The 10,212-nt window shown below is 45.9% G+C and overlaps 1 protein-coding gene across 2 annotated transcripts in view; it reads right to left on the bottom strand.

Annotated features, from left to right (window-relative positions):
• Positions 1-9,595, bottom strand: part of mtcl2 (microtubule crosslinking factor 2) — an 84,714-nt gene extending 75,119 nt beyond the window's left edge. For both annotated transcript variants that reach the window (XM_068598115.1, XM_068598114.1), the window contains exons 1-3: positions 8,291-9,595; positions 3,847-3,948; positions 3,399-3,521 (exon numbers count right to left, since the gene is read on the bottom strand). In XM_068598115.1, coding sequence (XP_068454216.1) covers positions 3,399-3,521; positions 3,847-3,948; positions 8,291-9,232 — 1,167 coding nt within the window. In that variant the 5' untranslated portion in view covers positions 9,233-9,595. The remainder of the gene's footprint in view (positions 1-3,398; positions 3,522-3,846; positions 3,949-8,290) is intronic.
• Between the last annotated feature and the right edge of the window lie 617 nt (positions 9,596-10,212).

Raw genomic sequence — 10,212 nt, forward strand, 5'->3', positions numbered from 1 at the left:
GCGCACACACACACTCATATGGTCACATGCAAGCCGACACACGCAAGATGTCTAAAAACAACACAAATAACAGCATGTGACATACACAAATTGAAGTGGCAAACACGTTCACACTGACACAATCGTTTCCCCCTCAGCTATCCCTTCTATCGTTTCTCCATCTGTCTTTGTCACTCACACCGGCCCCCGTACTCTCCCTCGAGGAGCCCCAAACACACATGACCAGAGAGACATTATGGGAACGGCAGAATGAAAGGCAGACTACGTTTGAGTGAGCGAAAAGAAGGTGTGAGACAGTTCCAGTGCGCCACTTTTAAGCCTGCGCGTCTTCGCCAGTTTGTGGTCAATTAGCATATGTGGATGAGTCATCACATCGAGGCCTTTAAGTATCAACAGAAGTTAAGCCAATTTCCTTTGTAAAGCAGCTCAGTGTGGAGCAGCTCAGTAAGTTCAAGGTCAACACTCAGTGGGCGTGTCCAGAAGCAGTACATTAACAGCAGAATCTCTGAAACACCACAATGATTGTCCTAAAAGCCTCTACTACATGTGTGTCACATAACCAGCGTCTCTCAGAGGCAGCTTAACACCAACTCATTTGCATTTTCATCCCAGGTTGTTTTTTTTCCTCCCCATTTTGTATTATGTGAAGCATTTTCTGATTTTGTACTCGTTCCAAGAGCGGCTCATTTGGTGCAAGATCTGGCAATCAGTGTGCCCTTGAAGCCGCAAACAAAAACATTTGAGGTATTTTGAGGACATTCGAGGCACCATCGGTTTGAATCCCCTCAACAGAATCAGGATATTTTCAGATAAACATACCTATACATAAAGGCAAAATCTGAGAAACATATTCTAAATGTTGCACCTAAAGGCCTAAAGTCAGTCGTTCACAACTTTTATGACTCTGGACCCTTTAATAATACAAAAAAATATTTCCTCGCAACCACGTATACAGGTTGCACCTCTCCACAATCTGTTAGCAGTGAATGCATAGAGTGTTCTTTCCCTTTTCGTATTGGTTTGACCGTCTGGTACGCTGCAGTCTGCCCTTGTCCTTGGCAGTGGCTGCAGCGTACCAGATGGTCAAACCAGTGCGAGAAGGGAAAGAACACTCACCATCCGCTCTGCTGAGAGGGTGATTGGCTGCAGTCTGCCTTCCCTCCTTGACTTGTTCACTTCCAGGACTCTGAAGCGAGCTAGAAAGATTGTCACCCTGGACACAAACTGTTCGAGTCCCTTCTTTCTGGCAGGAGGCGACGGTCAATCAGGACCAAGACCAACACAAGAACAGGGTTCTATTAAATACACACTTGTTTTAGTACTGTTATTTGTTTACCATATTTTTTCTGTACATTTTTATATTTTTAAATGATGTAATGTACTTGGCAATAAACCGTTCTAAAGTGTCCTTCTCAGGTAGCCACAGATTGGACACCGTTGGCGTAACTATCTTCGGGAGGAAACCATCTATTGAACCTAAACAACTGTTCACTTTTCCGTGCCGTGGGCCCAACTCAACCAGCAGCACCGGCATGAAGCATCACAACAATGCTGCAGACAGATGGACGATGTGGATGTGCAGGAATGCTCCTATAGCTGTTACTTTGAGTAGTCGTGACATTCAGGAGTTTAAGAGCGCTCAGACTAATCAGTTGTTGGTAGTAATCGCCTTGCGTTGTGTTGTGTTTAACCTCTCGGTAGGTTATTTTCCAGTGTGAGCTGAATCAGTGTTGAGTGACTGAGGCAGGAGTGAGTGTCTGTTTCTATAAGGCCGAGTGAGGATGAAGCCACCAGAATAAACAGAGGAGTCACTGTGAGAGGCCGGCATGAAAGGATCTGAGCACGGGATTAATGTGCACGTGCACGCACGCACACACACACGCACACACACACACACACACAGACCCATACACGCACACACACACACACACACAAGATAGTGTAACTTGACCTGCCGTCTGAGTCTTTGGCAGCAAGACAACACAATCAGCCATGTGCTGTGAGAGAAGTCAGGTTTGTCTCCCACCAGTGTATATGTTTTCAGTATCATGTGTTTATGATCCCTCTTTGCTAATGCAGCGAACAGATACAGACTGTACTTGGTTTGTTTTTTTCTCAAACTTTGTCTTTCTATTTCAATCATCATTTCTGACCTCACTCTTTATCCCAACGCTACTATTGGCTACCCAAGATTCAAATTCAAGCCAGACCTCCAATCGAAATCCATTCTTTGGTTGATTTTTTGTTAGTTTCTCTCTTTTTTTGTGTGATCCTCCCGCCTCATCCTCCCTCTCTGATTGGCTGCTTTGAATTTTCAAAATGTAGTCAATCCCCCTCTTCTTTTTTTTCATCCTCAGAAACACAGGATGTATGCTCTTCCTTTTCCCTCCCTCTTTCCTTCTTCCAAAACAACCAGATGGAGAGACAGCAGCAGAGAGACAGACAGCGGCAGCCGGGGAAAAAAAGCCCATGACATCACAGTCTCACTCTCACACACTAACACACACACACTCTCTCTCTCTCTTAGAGGGTATAAAGGCCTCATTGTATCCTCCATCACATGAAAAAATGTTGGCGGAACGCTGTGAATTTGACAGCGTGTATCCACAGTCCAGGGTCAGTGTGACGGAAAACACACACAGGAGCTTTAGCCTGCACTCAGTGTGTTTGTATATAACTGTTCTTTATCAGGGATGTGTGCGTGTGTGTGTGTGTGTGTGTGTGTGTGTGTGTGTGTGTGTGTAACACTCGTAAAAGAGAGCCCTGTCCATGTATACATTTACTTCATCTGTGTGCTTGCGAAGTTGGTCTTAAACGTAAGATGGTGGTTGACGAAGAACGACTTCAAATTACGTAAACCAACGAAACAAGCACAGTGTCCAAGAAACAAGAATCTTGTTTTTTTTTTTTGTCTGGTCATATCTCCACTAACACATTAGACTGACTTTTGTTTTCAGATAATTTCCGCTGGCTTTGCAACGTTGGAATACGAGAATCTATGGAATTAAAAATGTGGCCTGATATTTATTGATGGAACATATCTACATTGAAACAAATCCACACAAACTGGAGGACAAAGACCTTGAGCAGAAGCTGAATTAGCCTGCTGGCTATTTTATGTTTGTAAAGGGTTCAGATCGTTGTGTGGAGTAAGAGAGCACTTTAAAAATCTGTAAATAAGCCTACAGCCAAACATTGACATGTTGTTCCAGATATCTCACTTTCTCCATTCTGCTCGTACACTGCTTGCATGAACACAGCTAACCTCAAGCTGTCACACAAACTGTCACAGCGCCTCTTCCACACAGAGCTCCATCTCACTCTCACTCTCTCGTTCTTCTCTCTCTCTCTCTCTCTCTCTCTCTTTCTCTCTCTCTCTCTCTCTCTCTAGCACTCACTTTGACGTCCTGTTCCAGCGTGCGTATCAGTTCCCCGTCCACCTGTCCCGTTTGGGCCACGCGAAGAGAGCGCCGCTCTGCCTTCCTCAGCCGGTATTGCAGGATGCGGCAGGTCTTGTTTGCCTGACAAACAGAAGACGGATGAGGTTATGTGGTGTCATCTGTCTGAGCCTCTCTGTGCGTTCAAGGAAAACTTGCCTCACAGCAGCCATTCAAAAACAAAAGAAGACATGCAGACATAGACATCCAGACATCCACATTGCACCTGGCCTTGTGTGTCGGCCTCCGGCTCAACGATGACATTCAGATGATCAATTGTACGCTATCTTACTGGCCTGTTTCTAAACATTGTGCGGCCCTTGTCTGTGTTAAGCATTCAATGTTCCGAATCAGGACGTTGCGTCGAAGCGAGAGCGCGGGTTCAACGGGAGGGCTTATCATGTTGTACCTGCTCAAGCTGTTGCCGGAGGTCCTGCAGCTGGTAGACGTCGTCTTCCATGTACATGTCCCGCATCTCCAGCATCTCGGACCTCTGCTCCTCCATCTCGTCCTGGAGAAAGGGGGGAAGAGAGAGAGAGTAAGTGCATCTATTTCAACATTCCTAGTTAACCTGCGGGGAAAGAGCAGTTACATGTTGCACAGGCTCCCAGCTCACTGTAACAGCATTGTGCGCGCATACAGAATGTGGGCCCTGAAGGGAACCCTTAAATCTTTAATTAGGCATCCAAGCTCTTAGCATCTTTGTCATAAATACAAGACAATCATCATCGTTAAAAGATAAATACAAAATCAGCGTCTATTAAACTTGTTCCCAATCCATCCCATCAATCGCTGCTCGCTGTCAAAAGCCGAGACACCTTCGCCCTCATCAACCTCATTATCAGTCGAGCCATTACAGACAACGGTGTCTTCTTAAAATGAACTGCTGCGTAATATTCTCTCCAGTCTCATTAAAGGGGTCATTAGATATAGAGCAATACATGTTGTAAGTAGCAGAGGGGTGTACTAAGTAATATGATGCTGCATTGATTCTCCGTTCTCCCTCCCACCCAGGAGGTCAGAGGTCAGGTTATCAGATTACCTCAGAACAGACTCTTAACAGTCCCTGCAGGGGAATTGAGAGCGAAAGGAAAGTAAATTCCTACACTTTAAAAAACATAAGGTCAAAATATCTAAACAGAAGTTTTAATAGAAATTGTAAAACATAATACGACATTTAAAAAATAAGGCAGTACATGTGATTAATTTACAGTAATGCTATTTAGTTCTCTTTTGGGCATATTCAGACATGAATTATTCATTTCATCCTAAGAGCATGAATTGCATCATCCCTCTGAATCGTATTTAAGGTTTGGTTGTGTGTCTCTGCTCTGAAGTGAACCACACCCCATCAGACGAAGTCTGGGTTGCTGGGCTTTATGGGACAGCAGGCGGGCTGTTACACAACAGTGCGCTTCCAGGAGTGCGAAATGTGTGTGTTGGCAAAACACTGTCTCTGTGATGTGTAAGCAAAATAAGCAAAAGGAGTTGGAGTAGTAGTAGCGCTGTCAAAATGTACTACAGTGGATAATGTGGGTCAGCCTCTGCTGAGCCTCTGCTGTAGCACTGGGGATGTTGTGTGTGTTTGTGCATGTGGAAAAAGACAGCAAGAAAGGGAGTGAGGGGGTAGGGTGTGTCCACGCTGCTTCTATCTTACAGTATAACAGTTTTGGACGAGTACGGATTGTCAACATGCTAATGATTAAGGCAACTTAACCAGTGTGGTTCAGCATGCAGCAAATTGTGTGCTTGTGTGAGCTTGTACGTCTCACTCTGTGTGTGTGTGTGTGTGTGTGTGTGTGTGTGTGTGTGTGTGTGTGTGTGTGTGTGTGTGTGTGTGTGTGTGTGTGCGTGCAATCTTAAAAAAGAGATTTGTTGATGGAGCTAAAATAGACTGCAGCAGGAGGCAATCTGCTGGACACTGACCACAGTGTAACACATCTGCAACACTGAGGAGTGAGGGGGCATAGATCAAATGGAAAAAGGAACTAAGGACATGTAATAGGAGAGAGAGAAAGGCAAAAAAAGAGGGAGAGAAAAGAATAACACGTCCAGAAGACAAAGAAAGATGAGTAAGGGAAAGGCAATTAAGGGCATGAAAATAAAGGACAGAGGAGAACAAAAAGGAGGGGAGGAAAGAAGAAAGAAAGAAAATGAGAGGGAAAGACACACTGACCTGCTTTACAAAGCTAAATAAAGAAGAACATGGGAGATGCTTTCTGTCATGTGAGCAACCAGCCAGTCAGGAGATTGAATCAACCAATCAGATGTGAGATTTGAGTGAGCCGAGACTGATTTGGAAATCAGAGCGCACGCACGTCCGAATGCATTTACTACACATAAAGCTCACCAGTGGGCCACATTTTGTACATTTGAGACAAGAACCGGACTTGTCGTCATCCCCTGTTTCCAGCCGTTGTCCTAAGATATGCTGACCGGCTGCTGGCTTTTTAGCTTCATATTCATTTTATTATGTAATTCTTAGCAATACAGTATTACTAAGTAATAATATATACGTAGTACAACATGCGAAATAGTTTGAAGACGTTTAGATGTTATCTGTTCTTCATGTTCCACGGCAGTAAATGGGCCACAGGCTTGAAGTTACACACACGTGCAGTGGATCTTTATAGATATTAAGTTATTATAAGAATGACGCAAGAAACATAATATATGCAATCACTTGTTTGTCTAAGTTCTAATCTTCTATGAAATTACCACATCAGAGCATATTTAAACGACTTAAGGATGTAGAGAATTGCCTCAATATTATGTATGAAAATAAAGCAAATCCGGCATTTATAAGCATATAATGCTACGTAATCCTTTTTTGCTCTGTAAAATATTGTGTGTATTAACATGTGGGAGTGAGTAGGCTAAACCAGCAGTCATCCATACACGTTTAGCCTGGACAGAGGCTCAACTATCAGTTTAAACTGTAGTCACAGGACAAGACATTCCTTTCAAATTAAACTCAGAGAAGCGCTGTTTGGAAAGAACTATGTGTTGTTTATCATGTCGGCTGTTAACATGTCGCACAGCAATGCGACACAAACACTGTGCACATTGAAATATGTATTCATAATTACAGATTCCAACAGCTGTGAGTTGTCTTGATCTCCGAATTGCCGACCAAATGGGACAGAGAAGCTGCACCAATCACACAGTCAGCGCATCCATGAAGACACAGTCAAAGACAAGCGTACACGTCTGCACGGGTGGAGAAAAGGGATGGAGGGTGACACAGCGTTCAGGAGAGGGTGGATTAGAAGCCGGATCTCAAAATAATAATAATCATACACGTCTGAGCGAGAGATTGAGGGGCAGCCTGACACCACGTCAGCGTGTTGTTTTCATCTCCTGATTGCTGAACAGGTGTTCCTCACAGCTGCAACAACAGACACACACACTTCACTGCCAGGCCTCTCATGAGGCTTTAGGGTGGTCCACTGTTACATGATGGCCTATATATTCAGGCAACAACTCTCTCTGCATGAATATATAGCAGCCACACAGAAATGCGCACAAATGCACACACACACACACACAGATGCAGATCCGCTATAGACCTGGTATAATTAAGCAGCACATCTTACCATATGAATAAATAGAATGAATAAAAGAGTGAGGGTTAGTCTGAAAAGTGTCAATAAATGATTTTAGATGGACAGCAAGTGAATTCAGAGTTATAGCCTGGTGATTATTTCTGTTTAGAAGATATGAGAAATAGTGACAAGCGGCCTTCAAATTGCTCAACTTTTCCCTGCCAACAGTCCAAAACCCGAGCTAATTGATTCACATCGATGAGATAGAAAAGCATGCAGCGAATCCTCACGATTGGGAAGCTGCAACCAGTAAATGTTTCCAATTTTCACTTGATAAATGGCTTCAATTGAAACTAATCAGGGCTACATAACAATAGAAAGCAATGGTCATAATTAGCAAAACTAAAAGGAGTAATTTAGTGAATTATATTATGATAACTAATCACTATGAAATGTAACTTCAGAATAGTGGCATTGTATTACGTTTTATGTCTAGTGGTGTCACAGCCGGTGTTTTACAAGAAGATGATGAACAAAATTGAATGCATAACCATAGTGATCAATTAATAAACCATTTCTGCTGAAGGGCCACCCAGAATCTAAATTCTCCGACACTGTTGCACAGCTCCATGAGAAAAGATGAGGAGGTCCTCCTCACCTGGTAAAAGTTAAGAATCACCCTCCACAATCAATCTCTGACAATTATTGGCTTGTCTGGTAACTGCCAGTTAGTGCTTGGGGACATGCTAATATAATTGATCCTTCCTCCCAATCAATCACTCTCGAAGGCTAGATGGATTCACTTGACCAGCGGGTCCACGCACGCATGATACATCATCACGCCACTTGTGGGATGCTGAGGGATGCCTTTAGTGTCTACGGCTGATGTCACGCAAAGCCCACAATGGACTCGGGTAACCTGAGGATGCAGTGAGTGGCTGGTGGTTGTTTTGGCCTCAAATCCTTGCACGTGAAGTGCAAGGATTTGAGGCCACAAGGCTGAGTGTTTTGATCATGTGCTAATGAGGGTGCAGACTCTATTCATAACAGAAGCAGCAGCATCATCCTCATCCTCGTTGTGAGTATCCTTGGATGGCATCAAAAGGCATTTCCAGAGTCAGAGTGAACTTGGAAAAGAAACCCAACAGACTGTATAATATAACACAGAATATATATCTAAATCTGAGAGTGAGGCTTAGTCGTTGCATCTTGTGTTAAAGCAAACTGACAATTCACATAATGGATACCGTATATTTCGTTCATGCTGTTTGTTATTAAACGGTTCTCGTGCAAATGCAGTGGACCTACTTTGAGGTAATCATTCTCGGATCTCAGCTCCTCAATTTCCCGGACAAACTCCTCGTGCATGCCGTCCATAAACTCCTCGGTGAGGTCTGAGAAAGCCAGGGATGTGCTGGCAGGGACCCTGCTGTCAAACGAGGTGACCGAGCGCTCCTCGCCGGGGGAAATGCTCCCTTCCCCGGTCCCCACAGCCAGGGAGAGCCGGTCCTTGCAGTCCCTCTCCGCGGAGGAGCAGGTGGTCCTGGCGACAGCGGTGGCTTGGTGGGCTCTGTCCCTGGGCGGCTTGTCGCCGTCCGGCCCGCCGCCCCGGCTGCTCCGCGACTCGGCGTCGCTGCTCGCAGCGTCCGCGGAGAGCTTGTTTTCCTCAGAGGCGCAGTCCGACAGCTCGGAGCTACTGTCGGTGGGGGACAGCTTCCCGGTGGCGCAGCCGGAGTCTTTGGATGCGTCGTCTGATCCGATGCTGGCGTCCGACACCTTCCGCCGACCGCCGGTGCCCTTCGCCCCCTTGGCCGGTTTCGACGACGCGGAGCAGGAGTAGGATTTGCCCGCCGGTTTCCCACCGCTCTTCTCCGCCTTGCCGTCCCTTGCAGCCAGCCCCCCCACGGGGCTGCGCCGGGAAATGCGGCTGCCCAGGTGGATGGCACCGGGTTTGACGCTCAGGGTCGGGGTCCCAATCCCTCCGCGAATCTTGGTGAGCGACCAGCCGGGTACATCCTTCGGCCGAGCCGGGGACGGAGCCCGGTTCACCTTCTTCTTCTTCTGCTCGCCCGCAGGATGAGCGGCCACCATCGCGGGGAGCTCCGCGTGCTGCGTCTGCCCGCTGTCCGAGCCCTCCGTCCCGCCTCCGCTTTCCATCTTCTGCCGGAGATGGAGTCTCCGTTCCTTGGGCGAGGCGAAGACGAGGTGAGCCGGAGAGTTATGGACATCAACCTCCTTTGTTTTTGTCATTCATTCCGTGTAAATGCCGACGCGGGAGAGAAAAGCTGAAATGAAACCTCCCGTTGGGGCGAAACGAGAGTCAGAAGTTGGATAAACAACTGCAGAGCGACACAAAAGGAGGGGATCCTCGCTCCGACCACAACGAGGCTCCCGTCGTGCAACACGGAGGAGAAGCAGGAAGCGGAGTCCAACAACTGCAAGAAAAGCAACGCGAATAATCCCGTTTCGCACCGTGTGTGTGTGTGTGTGTGTGTGTCTGGGGGAGTGTGTTTGTATTCCGCTTTGTTCTGATAGATCCCGTCCTCTCTTCAGGATGTCGGTCTCGATGACATCAACCAGCCGGTTCTTGCTTGGAGGAGCTGCTGTGGGTGAGAACAGAGAGGTAGTGTGGAGGATATGGTCTTCTCTCTCTCTCTCTCTCTCTCTCTCTCTCTCTCTCTCTCTCTCTCTCTCCCTCTCTCTCTCTCTCGGTTCCTCCGCCCAGATAACGGACCGAGAGAGAGAGAGGTAGCTTACTTCTGCAGCTCTCTGTCGCCACCATTTCAGGATATTAGAAGACAGTGGGGAGCAGGCAAAATAAAGCGTTGTATGGATGCTCTGAGTGATTGCCGCATCCAGGATTATAATATATATATATACTCAAGTCATGCATTGTTATATTTTTGCCTGCTCCCTACTGTATGCTAATATCCTAAAATGGTATATAGTAAGTAAAGTGTCAGTGTGTGGAAGGTCATGAGGCTAATGGGGTGCAGCCCCTCTGCCCCACTGCAATCTTTTAGGGTTTATTTATTTAGCTTGCCGACATGATCAACATATACACAACAGACACAATAGCCAGGAGGGCAGACAACAACGTCTATAACCAAACTAACCAAATAATCAAAGAAAATGTGCTCCAAAACTATATGCAGAATTGTCAATCAATTAATAAATACAAACAAAAATATGTGCATAAAAAAACAAGCAATATCGTCTCTGCAGAATGA

The sequence above is a fragment of the Clinocottus analis genome, unplaced genomic scaffold (genome assembly GCF_023055335.1).
Source record: "Clinocottus analis isolate CAN_PGR_092001 unplaced genomic scaffold, fCliAna1.0.p SCAF_4, whole genome shotgun sequence".
Classification (NCBI taxonomy): Eukaryota; Metazoa; Chordata; class Actinopteri; order Perciformes; family Cottidae; genus Clinocottus; species Clinocottus analis.